Here is an 18,368-nt window from a genome sequence, read left to right on the forward strand (position 1 = left end):
AGATCAACTACAAAGTAGGAACGGTTGCAGAGGCCACATCCCTGGGCTGTTTGAAGGGGCTGGGGTCGGCGCACGGGAGGAGGGCTTGGCCCTGTGAACTCCATTTTCCTAAGCCTTTGGCCACCAAACACAGGAGCTCGCCGGGGCAGCGACCCTTTTATAGCCTTTGCACGGTTCAGCCAGGAGCGTGAGCAGTTTGTATGGGAACCACGGCTCCCAGCAGGCGTTGCGCTGAGCGGCCAATGCGCAGGCGCGCGCAGGCAGCTTTCGACTCTCCCCTTCCCCTCAAAGCCCGGCGCCAGTTCCAGGCTGGAGTCACCGACGCGAAGGGGGACGGCTTCCTCTTAAAAGAGAAACACCGGCGGCGCGCGCGAGGTGGGCCCCTGTCCTCCCGCCGCTCTCCGGGCCTGCGCGCGACATGGGGGAGGCGCAGGCGCAGTCGGGATGAGGGCGGGTGGGGGCGCTCAGGTAAGGCCGGGGTAGGGGTGGGTCGCGGCTGGAGCTCTGGGCGGCCGGGGAGCTGCCTTAGGAATTGGTCCATCCGACGCAGTGTGAGTGTTCAGTGGGGCGGCCCAGAACGGAGTGGGGGGTGCCCTCCAGACCCCCGCCCCTGCCCCCGCCCCAGCTCTACCCAAGTCGTCCCAACTGTGAGGAGCTCTTCCAGTGCAAACAACCTCTTCCCTCATTTACCAGAAAAGACTCAGGCCTTTTTCAATATAAAACTGTTACCTTACCCTTTACCCCGCTCTAGTTGAAATTCTCTTACCCCATAGCTCCAGTTCTGCACTTCAGCGTGCCGGGGATCAGGCCATTCTGACTCTGATGCTGTCCCCTTACCTCCCACCCCCGCGATACCCACCCCCCGGCACTAGTTTACACGCCCTGACAGGTAAGCAGATGTGGTTCGGGCCCGGTGGCGGCGAATGCTGTTGCAGTGGTTTGGTTCTGCCCCAATTCACTGATGAGGAAACTGAGGCCCCGGCAGAGGGTGGAGTTGGGGCCTCTGGATCCGTATCCGATCAGCGTCTCCTCCACCCCGCAGGCCCTGGTACTCATGGCGGCCTCCCCTGCGGACGCGACCCGCAAGCGGCGGGAGAAGCGGCGGCAGCTGGATGCGCGCCGCAGCAAGTGCCGCATCCGCCTGGGTGGCCATATGGAACAGTGGTGCCTCCTCAAGGAGCAGCTGGGCTTCTCCTTGCACTCGCAGCTGGCCAAGTTCCTGTTGGACCGGTTAGGGCCCGGGTCAGGGGTTCTGAGGGAGGGCACCCAGGCTACAACACCGGCACCTTACCCGTCCCCTTCTCTGACACCCAGTGTAGTCCTGCTGCTCCTTCCCACTGGCAGATTTCTCATTTCAGAAGCAAGGCCAGTGTGGTTTGCGACCTCCCACGGTCTTCCCCCACCTCTTGGTCCCCAGAGGATAGAGGACCCCTTAAGTGTGTGAGTGGCCAGAGCTGAGGGCAGTTGGTCACATGGGCCCTCACTTGACCTGCCTCTTGTCCCCCTGGCAGGTACACTTCTTCAGGCTGTGTGCTTTGTGCAGGTGGGTAGGGAATGGCTAGGGGTAGAGAATTAGGAGCCAGAGAGGGAAGAGGGGCAACAGGGAGTGGTGTGACCTAGAAATACCTTCCCTATGGGGACTGGATCAGAGGGAGCCTTGAGTGAGTTTGGGAAGAGATGGGGGGAGTTGGACAGCTGAGAAGGGCCACCTGTGGAGAAGGGAGTAGGGGGTTGGGGTACAGGGCTGTTTGAATGTGGCTCTCCAGGATGAGAGGAGAGGGCCTCCCAGCTCACCCTTGACTGTTGCCTTTACTGCTCTAGGTCCTGAGCCTGTGGCCCCCAAGGGACTGCAATATCTGGTGCTTCTATCTCACGCTCACAGCCGGGAGTGCAGCCTGGTGCCTGGGCTTCGGGGACCTGGGGGCCAAGATGGGGGGCTTGTGTGGGAGTGCTCAGCCGGTCACACCTTCTCCTGGGGCCCCTCTTCAGGCCCCAAATCTCCAGAGGAGCCAAATCTGACCCCTCTTCCAAGTACTGATGAGAGGAGCTGGTGCCCAGAGGCCAGGAGTGGGCAGGAGCCTGCAGGTAGGCTGGGGGAAAGAAGAGTTATGGAGAAAAAAGAGGGGAACTCAGAACCCTATTCTGTAACTTAGAACCCCATTCTTCAAAAATGATCCTTTCTCAGTGGAAAAACTCTATGCTGATAAAGAAATATATCCTCAATATATTTTTAGGTATGAAAAGCAGAATATAGAAATGGATGTATCATATGTTACCATTGGTGGATAAATAAGAGAAAAAAGGAATTTATTTGTATGTACTTATGAATGTATAAAAATTTCTGGAAGGGCATATAGGAAAACAGGTTACCTATAGGAAGACTGAGGTGGCTGGGGTATGGATTGGAAAGGAGACTTTTCACAGTGTACCTTTTTATACTTGTTTCTTTTTTGGGCCATGTGAAATGTACCATCTCTAAAATCAAACAGTCCCTCCCACTCCAGTAGCCTGTGCCCCCTCTTCCTTCTTCTTCCTAAGAGTCTTCCCACCACTTCAGGCCTTAGAACTTCACCTGTCCTCATCCCTCCAGTACAGAATTCCTTCCGTTTTGACACTACCCATGCCAACAGGTTTGGAATCTAACTGTGATGAGAGGGCTCAGGAGGCCAGGATGCCCAGGTGAGTCTGGGGTTGGGGAACAGCGGGGGACAAGATAGACCTGGGTGGACAATGGAAGGGAGGGAGCAGGACTTCACACTTGCCTTCCTTGGACCTGCAGGGGGGTGGGACCCCCACCGGAGACCTTCCCATCCCTTGGAGAAGATGGGGAAGAGGAAGAGGAGGATGAAGAGGAGATGCTCAGTGATGCTAGTCCCTGGACCTACAGCTCCTCCCCAGATGAGCAAGTTGGGGCTGAGGGAGGATTCTGAACAGAGTGGGCTAGTGGGGGCGGGGGAGTGGCCGGGATGGGGGTCTCTTGGAGCTTTGTTTTGCAGACTTCAGGGAGTGGCTTGTTGGTGGAGAGGGCAGGGTAGGCTTTGGGGAAGGCAGAAAGAACTAGAGATTTTGAACTGGGTGGAAAGTGAGTTTGGGATCTTTGCAATTTAGGGATTGGGGTTGGGCGGGGGCTGGCTGAGGATCCATGAGATAATGTCCTCCTCCTTTTCATTCTCCTTTCAGCAGTGAGCCAGATGCCCCCAAACCACTCCCTTCCCCTGTCACCCATGCACTTAAGGATGGGGAGATAGCCCCGGCCCCTGCAGCTGTCCCAGCTCCTCTTGCTTCGCCATCCTCATCAGCATCCTCATTGGGTTCTGGAGCTCCTAGGCCTGTAGAAGTCAGGATACAGCCAGAGCTCAGGGGGACCCCTCAAGCAGACCAGCAGACTGAGCCCCCGGCCAGGTAACCTGATGGCTGAGTCAGAGGGCAGGGGCATCCTGGGACATGGCCCTCCCTCGAGGCCCTCTGCTCCCTCTTTGCTGCCCATAGCCCTGGGAGTCAGGCTCAGTCTGCTCTGGCCTCGGCATGGGATGAGGACACTGCTCAGATTGGCCCCAAGAGAATTAGGTAGGACTGGGGAAAGGGGCCCCGGTAGGGAAGGGTGAGGAGGGAGCTGGAGGAGAGCCTGCACAAGTCCTCCCGCTTCCTGTTCTCCTTCCTCAGGAAAGCTGCCAAAAGAGAGCTGCTGCCCTGTGACTTCCCGGGCTGTGGAAGGATCTTCTCAAACCGGCAGTATTTGAATGTGAGGATGTGAGGGGTACAGGTTGGATTCTGTGTAGCCTCATGGGTGGAGGAGGAGGGCTGAAGGAGAAACTGAGGTAAAGAAACCTGGGGTGTGGAGGGAATTCAGAACCAGGGAGAGAAGGGTTGGGATGGATGTGCAGAGCTTGCCTACAGTTCTAATCACTAATCCAGATGACTGGTAGGTAAGGCAGGAAACCAAGCCTCAGGTGCACAGCTGCTGCCAAACTGCTTGTTACACAGGCCCTCTGTTGACCACATGGAGATAATGGTGGCATTCCTCAGGCTTTGGAGGTGCTAGTGACTGTTCTAAGTACTTGATATGTGTTGAATCTTTTGATCTCAACATTCCTGTGGAGTGGGCGCTGATACTATACCTGCTTTGCAGATGAGGAAACCAAGGAACATAGAAAGATTAAGCATTGCCCAAGGCTTCTCATTAGTGTGTCCTGGTGGTAGGGTTCCTCAGTCCATTGGACTGCCTCGCTCTGCTGGCTTATGTTGGTGGTCCTGCACTAGAAGCTTTAGGAGACAGTCTTGTCCTCAGCCTTACTACAGGAGACGTTTGAGGCACAGAGAGGGAAGAGTCCAAGCCCCACACTCAGCGAGAGCTCTCACAGGGTTCTGAGGCTGGGGGACCCTAGACCGAGGGATGGTGAGGCCTGGGTGGATGGGATTTGGGAGAAGGGGAAGGTCCCCATGTGGTTGCAAAGCTCTAGGCTTTTGATAAGAACAGCAGGGCTGGTCAGACATTTGAAGGAGACTGAAGTAGCTCCCAGCAGTAGTTTAAATATGGGGAAATGGGATTATGGAGAAAGGGAAAGCCCATGCAGCTTAGTGAGCCAGAATGTGAAAATTAGACCAGATAAAAAGAGAAATATTTCCTAGAAATACTTGGGGAGTTAAGGTGGAAGAACACACTACCCTTAAAAGTGTTCCAAGTTGAGAGTGTGTGTGTTTCCAAAGCACATTTAGGAGAAAATTATATAACCCCATGGTGAGCTATTAGTAAAATGTAGGCCATCTGAGGGACACTGTTGGGCATTGATATTGATATCAAGGAGAATAATCATAACCACCCAAAATGTGTTCCCATCTCTGGCAGATGGCAAATGTATAGTTAGGGAACCAGGAATGTCAGCAGAACTGCATTTTGTTCAGGGAACTGGGCATTGCAGGGTGAGGTTGTGACAAGGAGATGAGATAATGGAAGTTGAGGGCAGGACAGAGTAAGGACAGGGTGGGATCAGGAAGGGATGGGATTGGGGTACTCACGTGTAGGTGAGGACTGGACTATAGGTGAGGCAGTGACAAGAACTGTTAAGGAAAAGGGCAGAAGAGCCTGCCTGCTGGGTCAGCTCTGGTGGTCTCCCTGAGAAAGCCATGTGCTTCCTTCCCTAGCACCACAAGAAATACCAGCACATCCACCAAAAGTCCTTCTCCTGCCCAGAGCCAGCCTGTGGGAAGTCCTTCAACTTTAAGAAACACCTGAAGGAGCATGTGAAGCTGCACAGTGGTGAGCGGTGGAAATGCCTTTTCATCTCCCCACTGTGGGTCCTGTCACCTACCCCTGTGGGTACCTTCACCTTCCCCACGAGGCCCATCACCTCTTATCTGCAGGTTTTATCACATTGCTCTGGGATAACTCTTCATTCACACACTCATCCTGCACTCTCTTTTTGTTGAGATCTTGCCTGTTTGAAACTGTTCTAAGTAAGTGCTGGGATTTGGCAGTGAATAAAGCAGACAGTACTCACCTTGTAAGATGTCCACTCTGCTGGCACTGGGCCACAGAGCTGTGAAAGGTGCTTTGAGCAAAGACCTAAGTGAAGAGAGAATGGAGGCTTAGCCACACCCACAGGCAGCTCATGAGAGGACCCTAAACTGCCATCTCCAAGCATGATCCAGGAAGGGAGAGGAAGACAGGAGGTTAGAAAGGAAGGGAGAGAGGTCAAATAGGTGGTAGAGGGCTCCAAGACCGTCTTCACGATGGCCTGGCTCCTGGCCACATGTGATGGGCACCAGTATGGAGGAAGGAGGGACACAACTGACTTTAAAAGGAGCACTGTCACTGCCGTGTGAAGAATAGAGGGACTGCAGTAATGTGCAGCACAGTAATGATGACCTGGACAGTCGAGTCGGTGAGAAGTGGCTGGAGACTGATGAGTGAAGATGGAGCCAGGGCTACTGTGGGTAGAACAGATTGTCCATGGGTAGGACTGTAGAGTCAGGGAAGACTTGGAAAAAGACTCGAACCTGAGCAACTGGGTAGAAGGTGATGTGATTCCCTGAAAATGACAGAGAAGCAGGTTTCAGGAAAGGGACATGACATTTTATTTGGGACATGCTAATCAGGTGTCCCAGAAAACATGAATCTGAAGTTCAGAGATGTTGGGTAAAAAAGAAAAAAATGTTCATCATGAGCACTTGGGTGGTGTTTAGAGCTGTGGGTGGAGTGTTTCTACAGGGAGTGAACATAGGTAGAGAAGAGGTCTGAGCAGGGCAGGTGGGAAGGTCAGCTACAGAGAGGCCAGGGAGGCAGCTGAAGAGCAGTATCTGAGGAGCCAAGTGGAGAAAGCGCTCTAGGGAGGGGTGACCTATGCCAGTGCTGCCGAGCTGAGTGAGATGAGGATGTGGACAGGCCATCAGACAGGGTAGTGGAAAGCTATCCTTGACCAGATGACAAAATGGCATGTGACAAGGGAGATAACAGCCAGCAGTGGGTGGCTCTGGAGCAGAGAGGAGCCGAGGAAGTGAAGACGGCAAGTATGGACAGCTCTTTGGAGTTTTGCTGTGAAGGCAAGCAGAGATTTAGGTATAAGCTGGAGGGCAGGATCATACACAGATGATCCCACAGAGAGGAAAGGCTTGCTGATGCCAGGGTTGGGCAACCTCAAGTCAGTGAGGAGGGGGTGTGTCTGGGCACAGTTGGAAGGCAGCCACAAGGAAGCAGGGACTATTCACATATATGGGCACAAAAAGCAAGTTGCCTGGTAGATTAGGTGAGGGGAGGATGTGGGCGTTCTTCCCTGGCTCTTTTCTTCTGGGTGACTTGTAAAATGAGGTCATTGCTGAGTGAGGTTGGTAGAAAGAGGAGGTCATGTGGAAAATGCCCTTCTGGACTCTAGAAAGTGGGAGTGAACTGACCAAGGAAATGCAGAGGTACTGTGGCAGGGCAGTGGGGGAGGCTTGAGACTTGTAGTTGTGTATGAAAGTAGAGCCCAAGGTGGGGTAGTGGGGAGTTGTAGGTTGTCTGCCCTGCTTGACACACATGTGCAGGCCTGGAGCAACCAAGTGTTGTATTTATTCTGAGTTGGGTTTTAACCAGGAAAATATAGCTGAGGAAGAGAGAGACAGGTGAAGTGAAGGAAGGCCATGAAGATGCCTTAGAAATGGACTGGTCAGAGAAGGCAGGGAGACAGTGGGCCACTGAACTGGCAGCCTGGAGTTGTGGGATTACTGTAACAGCACAAAGGATGACTGGAACTAGGATGCTTGAAATTGTGATTTCTACATGGTGCAGAACCTGGGAGTGGTGGCTGAGGAGGGTGGGGGGGCCAGGTTAGTGAGGGTCTGAGAACCAGGAGAGTGGAGGGCTGGACATGTAGAGAACAAATTGACATCAGTGGTAGTGACTGAGGAGAGAGCCTGGAGCGGGAGTTGTGTGGAGTACAAGTTAGTGATGGGGATGAGGCTATGGGGACATGTGTGTGTGTTCTGATGGCAGGGCATACAGAGCAGTGGTTGGGCAGAAGAATACAGGATGCATTGAAAAGGATGGCTATCTCTGCTGCTGCAGGAGGTGTAGGAGAAATGTACCGGGCCTGTGAGAACTGCTAGAGATGGCAATGGGCAGGTGCTGTTAGAGCTGGCAGGCAGGTTCAGGGAGAAAGGAGAGGGGATTGGTTCTTGATGCCCACAGGGTGTCCGTCAGGTCACAGGTCACAACAGGCACTGTTGTGGGGCTGGGAGGAGTGAGACATGCAGACTAAATAGGGACAGTACTCCTTTGGAGGACTGGAAGGGGTGGGCCAAGGAGGCCCTCAGTTTGGGGATGGATGCTTGGCTATCCCCTATGTGCCCACAGACACCCGAGACTACATTTGTGAGTTCTGCGCCCGGTCTTTCCGCACCAGCAGCAACTTGGTCATCCACCGGCGCATCCACACTGGAGAGAAACCCCTACAGTGAGTGGGGGAAGGGAGCCTGGTGTGGGGTGAAGTGGGGAGGTGCTGGAAGGACACCTGGGAAGCTGGGACCAGGAGGAGCTCCTGGGGAGCTCAAGATGGGCTGAGGCACCTTCCCTCACTCTTCTCCCCCTGGTTTAGGTGTGAGATCTGCGGGTTTACCTGCCGCCAGAAGGCATCCCTGAATTGGCACCGGCGCAAGCACGCAGAGACAGTGGCTGCCTTGCGATTCCCCTGTGAGTTCTGCGGCAAGCGCTTTGAGAAGCCAGACAGTGTTGCAGCTCATCGCAGCAAAAGCCACCCGGCCTTGCTCCTGGCCCCACAAGAACTATCTGGTCCAGGGGAGTCCTGTTCCAGCAACTTGGCCTCTGCATCCGTGGGGGCCAGTGAAGGATCCAGGCCCTCTCTGGCTCCTCAGGCTCCCATGCTGCTCCCTTAGCAGCGAGCATTCCCCAGAATTTGGGGATCCAGGTCCCAGGGACTGGAAAGGAGCAAAAAGGGCCAGATGCCTGGTGTCCAGGAACTAGGGTGATGGGGAATTCAGGGCAGGGGCAAGACCGGATTTTAGGGGAGCCAGGCTTCTTGAGTCTTCCTAAAGGACAGAATAAACCCAGTATTTTACATAGACCTGTGTGGGCAGAGTGAGTATTTTGGCACCTGAGGTACAGAAATCTTGATTCTTTTAGAAACAGGCTCTGCTGGAATGTGCCTGAGTGTACCCTAGGTACAGGCCCTGTTCTTCTCTCTGCAGTTCCCCACCTGCCCCCACTGTGAGGACCCAGCTTTCTTTCCCAATTCACTTTGGCTTCCCTATTTTCTGTGGAGAGTCACACACACTCTTGCCTTCAAGCAAGGCAGGGTGTGATCACTAGGTCATTCCAGAGGGATGGCCTGGAGAAGGATTAGAGGTATGTGATTCTGGGCCATATTTGTATTCTTTGTTAACCAAGACAACCAGATGTATAGGGGCCCCTGAAGAGTCTTGCCTTCCAGTGCAAAAATGAGGGGGCTATACATCCAAGGTTGCTGAGGTAGCCTGGCAAGGGACCAGAGACCTTGATTTTTGAAAGGGCCTGTTCCTTGGGTGACTCTTGGTGTCTGTGAATACAGCAGCCTCAAGTTTAACAAAGGGAGCTCTTGGCATCTAGAACTCAAACAATTCTTTATTTCACCACCTGCAAGAAAAAAAAAAAAGGCCAATTCCAGGGAATTTTCAACCCTGCACTGTGGCCTCTGTGGAGCTGTTTTCCCATGGTTCCAAGTGTGATTTGTACATAGCATTCTTATTCCACTTGGCAGTGCCCAGCTTTGTGGACCCATGTGGTCTTGACTCAGGTCCCAGGCTATTGTCCCCTACTTGGAGAACACTACCCTGAGAAGCACCATGATCTGTATACCAACAGGTCTGTCCATGAGACAGGTGGGCAGCCATGCTGAGGGCTCATGCCCACCTTTACATGCTGTGAAGCACTTCTCTGAGTGCTTCTCATGTGGAGATATCGTTCAGAAAAGTGAGCTCTCCCACTATTTCTCTGCAAATTTCCCATCTCTCAGAAGCTGAGGGAAAAAGCAGCAAGAAACTAACAGCCAAGTGATAGGAAGAGGCAAAAAGACCACAAGGCTGGTAGGATGTGACTCTAACCACATCTACAGTCATTACCTGAAGAGACAGGATACCAAAAGTACCCAGAAAGAAAAGGTAGAGGGGACTCAGGCTGCAAAAAGGAGATGGAATAAGAGAAGACCTGAGAGCACAGCAGCAGGGATGCAGCACGTCAATACCTGGATGCTGTTCTATGCATGGGGTCCTGCACCTACACCTCAGAGGAGAAGAAGGAAGGGCTGAGAACAGGCAAAGAGCTGAGAAGGGACGTAGGTGTAGGGACGCAGCGAGAAGCCAGGTGAAGTTCTACCGAGAGAGATGGAGAAAGGTGATAGGCCATGCTGTCTTTCCACAGACCTCCGTCTGCGAGTTGTCCCACTGTCCCTGTGGCATTGTATGAATGCTTGTCTAGCCCACTCCAGAGAAGTCTCAACAAGTCTCTCTCAACTGAGACAAAAAAAGCCCTGGCTTTTCCTGTCCTGCTTGCCCAGCAACTATGAGCGCAGTGCCTGCCTTGGGCTGAGTGGCAGCGGCAGCAGGAGCAGTGGAGGCAGGAGCACGCCTGTGAGCTCGCTGGTGCTGTGACAGGGAGCGGCTGTGGCTGAAACATTTGCCACACTCCGCACATTCCGCTGGCCGCTCGCCCAGGTGCGTCTTGCGGTGCAGTGCCAGCTTGGAGCCCACACTGAAGGCCTTGCCACACTCAGGGCACTTGTGGGGCTTGTGGCCAGCATGGTTGCGCCGGTGCACATTGAGGTTGGAGACGCATGTGAAGCACTTGCCGCACAACTCACAGCGGTAGGGTTTCTCACCTGTGTGTGTGCGCCTGTGCTTTGTGAGGTCTGAGCGGTCGCTGAAGCAGCGGCCACACTCAGTACATGGGAAGGGCCTCTCACCTGTGTGGATGCGCTGGTGCACCACCAGGTCTGAGCGCTGCCCAAAGCCCTTGCCACATGTGGCACAGGCATGTGGCCGCTCTCCCTGATGGCTGCGCCGATGGCGCAGCAGCGTGGAGCTCTCACTGAAGCATCGCCCGCAGTCGCCGCAGGCATAAGGCTTCTCGCCCGTGTGTGTGCGCTGATGGCGCACCAGTGTAGCGCTCTCCAAGAAGCCCTTGCCGCACTCCGGGCATTTGAAAGGTTTCTCACCCGAGTGCGTCTGCAGGTGTCGCGTTAGCGTGGAACTCTTGCCAAAGCTCTTGCCACACACACCACACTGGTGTGTGTCCGGGGCACCTGGCTGCCGAGGTATGGAGTCACTGGGGCTCCTGGCTGCGTGGACACGCAAATGGCTCCGAAGTCCAGCGCCACTGCGGAAAGCCCGTGAGCACTGTGTGCAGCGGTGGAGTGTGTCAGCAGGCACGGTAGGTGTTCCCCACGGGTGCGCCCGTGCCAGGTGGAAGCGCAGCGCGCTCTGGCGGAAGGCTCGAGGGCACAGCGGACAGCGGTGGGGCCTCTCGGGAGGGTGCCAGCGGCGCCGGTGCAGCAGCAGAGCCGGGAGGTGTGGAAAGCATCCACCACAAACTCGGCAGCGGCAGGAGCGGATGCGTCGCCTGTGTACGCTCTGGTGCAGGTCAAGGCGGCCGCTGTGGCGGAAGCTCTGGCCACACTCACTGCAGATGTAGAGCGTCTGGCCCGCGTGAGCGCGTCTATGTGCACGGAGGTCTGAGGCCTCTGCGCATTGCTCGCCACACTCTAGGCAGCGGAAGCTGCTGTCACCACTGTGGACGCGCTCATGCCGCAGCAGCACTGAACTGTAGCGGAAGCTCTTGCCACACTCACTGCACCCATAAGGCCTGCCTGCTGCCACCTCTGAGGCTGCGAACATGGTGAGGGCCAGGTCTGGAGCCCTCAGGGTGCAGAGTGCCACTCACAGTCTGGAGTCCACCTTCTCCATCTGAGTTATTTTTAAGGCATAGAAAGGGAACAGTAGCAAAGGGAAGGGAGAGAGGCCTGGAAAATTGGTCTGTAGATTCCAGGGTTCCTTCTCTCATGGCAGGTGCTGTGGCTGTTTCAGAGGTGGGCTGCAGCTAGGTTTACCATGTACCATGAGCCCTGCAGAGAGAAGGTCACTGTGAGCTCCAGCAACATCTATGACAGATACACCTTGGGGAATGGAGGGTCAAGCACAGGCTCCCTGTTTTCCCTCAGTTAGGTCATCTGAGTTCCATTCTCCAAGAGAGGAGGCAAAACCATGGGAGTCCGAGAAATATAGGCCAGGGAGGGGTGTGTCCTTGTGCCACTAGGAAGGGCAGGAGGGACTTAGAGGGAAGTTTGCCTCCAGTACAGTGCTCAGAAGAGGAGGAAGCGTGTCCAACTTGTTTTATAGCCTTAGACCAGGGATCCTGGCCCTGGTGATGCACTAGGAAATGACCAAGGAGGGATGGGCAATGAGAAGTCCCCTAGGCCTAAACCAATCAAAGCCTTCCAAAGACTCAGGGTTTCCTGAGTAACCAATGTGAACTGAGCCAGGCCTACACTGAAATTGGTGAAGCATAACCCCCTCAAGCAGCAGCAGCCCGGGCAACAGGCTCAGGAATGGCTGGGACCTGAGCAAGGGAAGGTATTTGAGAAAACTGAAGTATTGCTCCTTGGCTTTGGATAGCACCTAATAAGCAGTCACTCCACACCAGGGCACAATCTCCAAGTTCCCTGGCCTAACCTTGAGAAAGCAAAGCAACTCAGGACCCAGGAAAGCGGTAAAAGAATATTATCAAAAGTTTATGGTATTATTAAAGAAAGTGAAGTGAAAGTCGCTCAGTCGTGTATGACTCTTTGAGACTCCATGGACTGTAGTCCATGGAATTCTCCAGGCCAGAATACTGGAGTGTGTAGCCTTTGCCTTCTCCAGGGGATCTTCCCAACCCAGGGATTGAACCCAGGTCCTTCACATTGCAGGCAGATTCTTCACCAGCTGAGCCATAAGGGCAGCCCATTATTGAAGTGCCTTTCAAATTTCTAGGGAGGGCGAGGAAGGAAGAAGGAAAATCCTTTCTAATTCTCAGGGCATCCAAGTTGTTTGCAAACATTCTGCAGACTTTCCTTATTACCCCAGCTCCAAGGATCTGAGAACCTGAAGTAGCAAAGAAGCCCCTTTATGGGGATGAAATCTGCTCTGCTATTCTGTTTATCTCAAATGGTATCCCTGAATCCTTCTGACAAGTTGGCCCAGATGGCTGTCCATGAGCAAGATCAGCATTTGTGCACAGAACTTCCTGTGCCCTCTATCTAAAGCACACATGGGGCTGCTCTCCTAAGTTGGCTGGCCTTACCACTGACTGCCTCAAGACCCATGGCTCTGTCCCCAGTTCAATTCAGTGGGACATGGGAGACAGGTATAGTCACTATCAATTACAGCCATGTCACCCAACAGATCAGAGATAGGAAGTAAACAACAGTCATCAGTCATTTTCTTATTAGCAGATGGCAACTCTAAATTTCCAGAGCTGTGGTTAAAACACCCCACAGATGGGGTTCTAATCTTCTGGATGCAAATAGACTCAATTTAAAAAAGCCTTTAAAGCTACAGACCTGCAGGAGTGGGCTCTGAAGCTTCTGCTCCCCTCTGTACTATTGGGTAGGAGTGGCTGATGTAGGATGTTCTCTCTCTGTGCCTCTGGAGCAGGGTGTGCTGTGCCCTGCAGGAGGGGTAAAATAAGAGGGACAATGTGATTTTAAATTGAGCAGAGAGGACAGATGCAGGAAGAGAGAAGAGGGGAACATTTCCTGGAAGAGAGGTATTTTTTAAACGGGTATTTTCAAGTATAAAAAACTTAACAAGAAGAGTATCACAGATCACTCACTCACCTTCAGCATTTATTTACATTCTAAATTATGTTTCATCCCCCCGACTTGCCCCAGCCCATACTTGTTTTTGGAGATGGGGTGGGGGAGGGGTGCACTGGAATATTTTAAATCCTGGTCGTCTTATTCAAAGAGTTTTAAACAAAATCTGTAATTAGGAGCAAGAGACCTCTGCAGACCTGAGAACAGACTTTAGAGGGCGTCTCTTGGTTCTTCCAGAAGGAGTTTTCAGTACAGACACTTGCTTGGGTTGCTGATTCTAACTGGTCAAAATCAAAGGAATGTTTGCTCTCGTGTGACTAAAACCTCTCAAGGGTCAGTGGTTGATCCCAAATGCCAAGGAAAGCAGGGCTTATGTCCTAGTGAGTGTTCCCCCTCACCTGAGTGTCTCTGGAGACCCTGGCACCTCTCAGGCCAAATTTCTGGGATCAAACCCTCTACCAGGCTACCGCTTTCAAGGGTACATGTCCAAGGAAGGTAAGACAAATGCACAAACATAAACACACACACATAAATGACATAAACAAAGATACCATTTTGCCCCATTACAGACATGGAATAAGAGACCCTGGTCTAGGGTGCAGGTTTGGTGCTTGAGTGTCACAGTGTATCCTTCAAATTTCACTTCTGTTCACCTTACCCCATACTGGAGCTTGCCCTTGAAGGAAAGGGTCTATGCCTGGAAGAAAATCTGAAAAAAAAAAAAAAAAAAAAGTATTATTCTGCCAACAGAACAATTTCCAGACTGTCCTAACCATCATTTTCCTGATGAGTTTTGAAGTGTTATACCACCAAATTTCTTTGACTTTGGGGACAAGTGAAACTTTATAAGAGGGAAGGGGGTAATTATGTGTGAATTTATGAAAAATCCTAGTTGTTCAATTTTAGTAGCTTTTAAGCATTTAATACTTACAGATTTATTATATGTAACTAATATAAGACAAGTACTAAGAAGATAAGCTAATGGCAAAACTTAACATCACAATACATTTCTGAGTTTCGTTTACCACAAAATATATTTGTTTCTTAATAGATATTGCCAGCATTTCATGTCATATCTAATGGTTCACATGATTGTTGGACTAAATCAGGATTTAGTACATTTACTAACAATCTTCTGTGAGAGAAGTGTAGCTCTTTTTCTTCTGAGTTGTACTGTTTAGTCAAAATAAAGATTTTCCTCCCTGGTTATCTTTTCTGCCAGGCCAACATTTCTGGGGCATTGTGAAGAGGTGAGTGATCATCTCAAAACTCCTCCATCTTTAAGCCAGAGTTGGATGCAGATGTGGGTTTGAGGGCTGCTTCAGCTGTGCCACAAGCGACATGTGGCAACTGAAACTTGAAATATGGTTGGTTCCAAATGAGATGTGCTATAAGGGCCAAGTACACTCCTAACTTCAAAGACTTAGTATGAAAAATAATGCAAAATATCTCATGAATAGTGTTTAATACTGACTGTATGTTGAAATAAAATTTTAGATGTATTTGGTTAAATGAAATAATGAAATATATTTTATAATTTATTTCACCTGTTTTTAAAACAAGTGATGATTACAAATGTGGCCAAATGGCTTGGAACACATATAAAGGGAGGCTACCCCACTTCACAGTCCCTGGAGGGACTGCATGGAAAGGTCACTTATTGGACCCTTAGAACCAGAGAAGCTGGACACACTTCTCATCTCCTAAGAGGTAGCGCTCTGGCCACACCACCCAGAGGGTCCATCTGCTCTTCGGGAAAGTGAATATCTATAGCACCATGTAGATCTGTTTGGGACTTGGGGTTGTGACTAGTGCAAAGCCTATCACTGCTACTCTCCTAGTTGTTACTAGCATCAATATGGAATGGCTCTCGTATGTATGTTCCTGTGTATGTACCACTTTCCTCCTCCCACCAGTCCTTTGAGCTGGGTACTACTGGGCACCCCTGTGTGACCTAAGGTTCCCCTGCGGTGCGAGCTTTTCTAGAGCCACTCAGGCGGCAAGTGGGTCCAGGGACAGGAAAGGGATGGCAGGCCAGGAGACCTGTCTGATTCTCCCTGATAGTCTCTAACCCTTCTGGCCCCGGCCAGTTGATAGTAGCAGATCAGAAGTCCCTGGTGACCTCACAGGCTGCCGTGGGACTGGGGCTCACTTGTGCTTTGCATTTGATTCTTTGCAATCCTGGTAATGAGAAAGGAAACTGTTGGCCTTAGAAGTGGTTTGGAGAGTGGTAGCTGCATTTGGGAGAGAAGATTCTTCGCTGGCCTCTCTCTATATACTTAAACCCCACCCTAGTCCCAGCCCTAAAGTCTGTTCTGTTGCCCCAGCCTTAATGACAGTGTAGTCTCAAGGACTCTGAAATACCCCTAGAGGCAGATGAAATTTTACATCCATTATGAAGCAAATGATACACTTTTCACAGCTAGGAGGAGGAGGGGGGAGGAATTGGATGGATGGAAAGTTTCCCTTGCCCTCTGGAGCCTAATATGGGTCTTTTCCACTTGTAGGTCTTTCTACCTGAAAGCCCTTTCCCTTCTTCATTCAGTGCTCTGCCCCAATAATCCCTCCGCAGAAATCCTACTGAGCACCTCCACTCCTCCAGCCCCCTCCTTGGCTTTATTTTGAATAATCAGTGAAAGTAACATTAAAGAGTGATTCCCAGTCCACTTGGAAATGTTTAAGTCTCTTTTCTAAGTGAGGATGGGGTATGAAATCCAGAGCAGCAGAGTGGCCACTCCTCACTTTCCTCTTTCCCTTAATAGAAACACGGTCCAGTATTTTAAAAGACCTTGTCTCTTCCAGCTTCAGATCCAGTCTGATATATTTAAAAAATTGGTGGAAACAGAAACGACAGTTCTCCATTCCCCTCAACTGCCCAAGCCTGATCATGATCCAAGCAGATTCTTTTGCAAATTTTTTTTCACAAAGATTTTTTCTGTGAAATCTGGGAAGTGTGGAGAAGGTATGTATGTTGACAGGGAGAGAACATAGCAGTATAGTTTATTCTCTATGTCCCTTTGACACACGGGCAAGACTACAGCTCAGAAGAGCCAGAGGAGCCCAGAAGCGGGATGAGGGAAGGACTATAAGGTGGTTTGCATTCTTCCTGGGCCTAGCAAGAAGTTGGGCACACATAAGGCATCTAATGCTTTTTTAAAATGATGTATTAATCTGGAATGCTATTCTTTCAAGCATTAGGTTCCTGGAGGAGAGTGCCTCTCTCTAGTCATCTTATCCTCCATAGCCCTATCCACTGCATACACTGCAAATACTCTGCCTTGGTTTACTAAGTGGAAACTGCAACCTCTGTAGGGGAACTAGAGAGGCAAGTATCCAAGTTCTGGGTCTTCCATGGCTGGCTGTGTGACCTTGGACAGGGGAGTCGTGTGCCTAACACTCCTGCCTGAGAAAACTCAGTAGAGGAAACTATTATAACATCTCCTATGAAAAGAGGTAGGTGTAAAGTCTGAGAACGGCAGTTGCTGAGTTTTTAGGATTTACTCTTCCCAGGGCAATTTTGAGGAATTCTGAAAAAGGGGTTTGACTCCTACCTCCTAAACATCCTAAACGTTCTGCAAAACCTTTCAAGTCCTTCCCCTCCCCGACTGCCCCCAACCCCCGCAAAGAACCCTACTTAATGGGATTAGAGAAGCGTGGGGCTTTCGCAGACCCTCGACAAACACCGTGGGTTTAGAGTAAGTAGTGACGTTGATTACTCATTTTAAGGCTTTGTGTCTAGTACTTAACGGGAGCTGAGAACAACTATTCGAGGAATGAGGAACGCCGCACCTGAGCAGGTCGCCTTCCCGGGGCCCCCTCCGCAGCGCAGCCAATCCCGGGCGCCTCAGTTAGTTTTCGTCACGAGTTGCTGGTCAGATTCTCCTTGGACGAAATTTCCCATCCCTGGGCCCACCTCAACTCTTTGCCCTAGGCGCCAGCCCACGCGAAGGGCAAGACAGGGCACCAAAAACGTAGTGTAGAGTAAGGGGCGTTTAATATGGTCGGGACCTGGAGGCTGCCGCTGCCCTTTTATTCGGACTCAGCCTGGTGATATTTGCGTCGTGGGGCCGCCGGCAACGAAGGTCACAGCGGGAAGGCTGGCGAGGACAGACGGAGGGCAAAGCCTGGGAGGAGCAGGCCGCGCGGCAGCAGCGGGCGCGGGCCGGCCAATCCCTTGCTCCGCTGGGCCTCTGCGTCACTAGTTGCCAGGGAGGCGTTCTTCACGGCGGCAGACGCTGGCCGCCCGAAGCTGAGGGAAAAAGCCGGGCGACAATTGGGGATCGCTGCCCCGCGCTAACCCTCCCTCCCGCCCCTCGGTCCCCTCACCGGTCGCCGACTGGCTCCTCGGACACCGCGCGGCTCCTACTCAGCTGGGTCGCTGACCCCCGCCTCCCGGACTGCGGGACTGGGGCGGGGAAGGGAGGGAAGGAGCGCGGGGCGGCCTAGTGGGGGGAACTGGGAGGTGCCTCGGGATTGAGGATCACGCTCCAGCCCCGCTCTCCCGGGTTGGCCAGTGGCCTGCCTCACGCCGGTGCGTCACCGGTTGCTGGGAAAACTACGAGACGTAAGACGGCTCCACTAACGGTTCGGCCTTACCTGCACCGGGCGGAATTCCAGTAAGGGGGCGGGACCAATAGACAGAGCCTCAGGAGACTCCTGGCCCGCCTCCCTCCCGTGTCAAGGCCCCACCTTCTTCCTGGGCTCAACCAATCCCTGCCTCCTCCTTTGCCTACGTCCCACCCCCGGGTCTCTTCCCGCCCAATCAAGAGGAAAAGGCTCTGAGCCCGGTGCACAGCCTCAGGGCCTAGTGGCGGAGTCCTGGTGTATGCTTTTGTTTCTGCGGTTCACAGGGGCAGGCGTGGACGCAGAAGGATATCCCCGCAGGTGCCGCAGCCTGGCTAGGGGTGTCCCGGGGTGGAGTGACCTTGGGGGCCACCCGTCCGAAAGTCCCGGCAGTAAGCTAGTGACTTCTTACAAAGAGGCCACACTTGATACCTGTCATCTTAATCCTTGCCATAGCCCTGCCAAGGAATTGATGACCCGTCCAAGATT

At 52.3% G+C, this 18,368-nt stretch overlaps 2 protein-coding genes across 14 annotated transcripts; one reads left to right on the forward strand and one right to left on the reverse strand.

The window, feature by feature from the left end:
* The first annotated feature begins 241 nt into the window (after positions 1–241).
* Positions 242–8,556, forward strand: ZNF692 (zinc finger protein 692). 6 transcript variants are annotated; one of them, XM_040240308.1, is made up of 13 exons: positions 242–375; positions 774–889; positions 1,043–1,230; positions 1,512–1,543; positions 1,822–2,085; positions 2,631–2,679; positions 2,780–2,902; positions 3,181–3,402; positions 3,490–3,567; positions 3,664–3,742; positions 5,143–5,257; positions 7,829–7,928; positions 8,070–8,556. In XM_040240308.1, the coding sequence occupies exons 3-13, from the start codon at positions 1,055–1,057 to the stop codon at positions 8,365–8,367; spliced, it is 1,536 nt and encodes a 511-aa protein (XP_040096242.1). In that variant the 5' UTR covers positions 242–375; positions 774–889; positions 1,043–1,054; the 3' UTR covers positions 8,368–8,556. The 6 variants fall into 6 exon arrangements, with proteins under 6 accessions (XP_040096242.1, XP_040096245.1, XP_040096248.1 ...); XM_040240309.1 differs by lacking the exon at positions 242–375 and adding an exon at positions 522–551; XM_040240311.1 differs by lacking the exon at positions 774–889.
* A 515-nt stretch (positions 8,557–9,071) lies between these two features.
* On the reverse strand, positions 9,072–17,998 carry ZNF672 (zinc finger protein 672). Of its 8 annotated transcripts, none has more exons than XM_040240321.1 (4): positions 17,913–17,998; positions 13,975–14,025; positions 13,062–13,168; positions 9,072–11,585 (listed from the first exon to the last, which is right to left on the reverse strand). In XM_040240321.1, exon 4 carries the CDS (start codon positions 11,356–11,358, stop codon positions 9,961–9,963), a length of 1,398 nt encoding a protein of 465 aa, XP_040096255.1. In that variant the 5' UTR covers positions 11,359–11,585; positions 13,062–13,168; positions 13,975–14,025; positions 17,913–17,998; the 3' UTR covers positions 9,072–9,960. The 8 variants fall into 8 exon arrangements, with proteins under 8 accessions (XP_040096255.1, XP_040096256.1, XP_040096253.1 ...); XM_040240322.1 differs by having other exon boundaries at positions 13,868–14,025; XM_040240319.1 differs by lacking the exon at positions 17,913–17,998 and adding an exon at positions 17,106–17,880 and having other exon boundaries at positions 13,868–14,025.
* Between the last annotated feature and the right edge of the window lie 370 nt (positions 17,999–18,368).

The sequence above is a fragment of the Oryx dammah genome, unplaced genomic scaffold (genome assembly GCF_014754425.2).
Source record: "Oryx dammah isolate SB20612 unplaced genomic scaffold, SCBI_Odam_1.1 HiC_scaffold_5, whole genome shotgun sequence".
NCBI lineage: Eukaryota > Metazoa > Chordata > Mammalia > Artiodactyla > Bovidae > Oryx > Oryx dammah.

Coding starts and splice junctions, on each gene's coding strand:
- ZNF692 (XM_040240308.1), top strand. CDS start 1,055: ATGGCGGCCTCCCCTGCGGACGCGACCCGCAAGCGGCGGGAGAAGCGG. Junction 1,544..1,821: donor AGGCTGTGTGCTTTGTGCAG/GTGGGTAGGGAA, acceptor TTACTGCTCTAG/GTCCTGAGCCTGTGGCCCCC. Junction 3,743..5,142: donor CAAACCGGCAGTATTTGAAT/GTGAGGATGTGA, acceptor TTCCTTCCCTAG/CACCACAAGAAATACCAGCA.
- ZNF672 (XM_040240321.1), bottom strand. CDS start 11,358: ATGTTCGCAGCCTCAGAGGTGGCAGCAGGCAGGCCTTATGGGTGCAGT.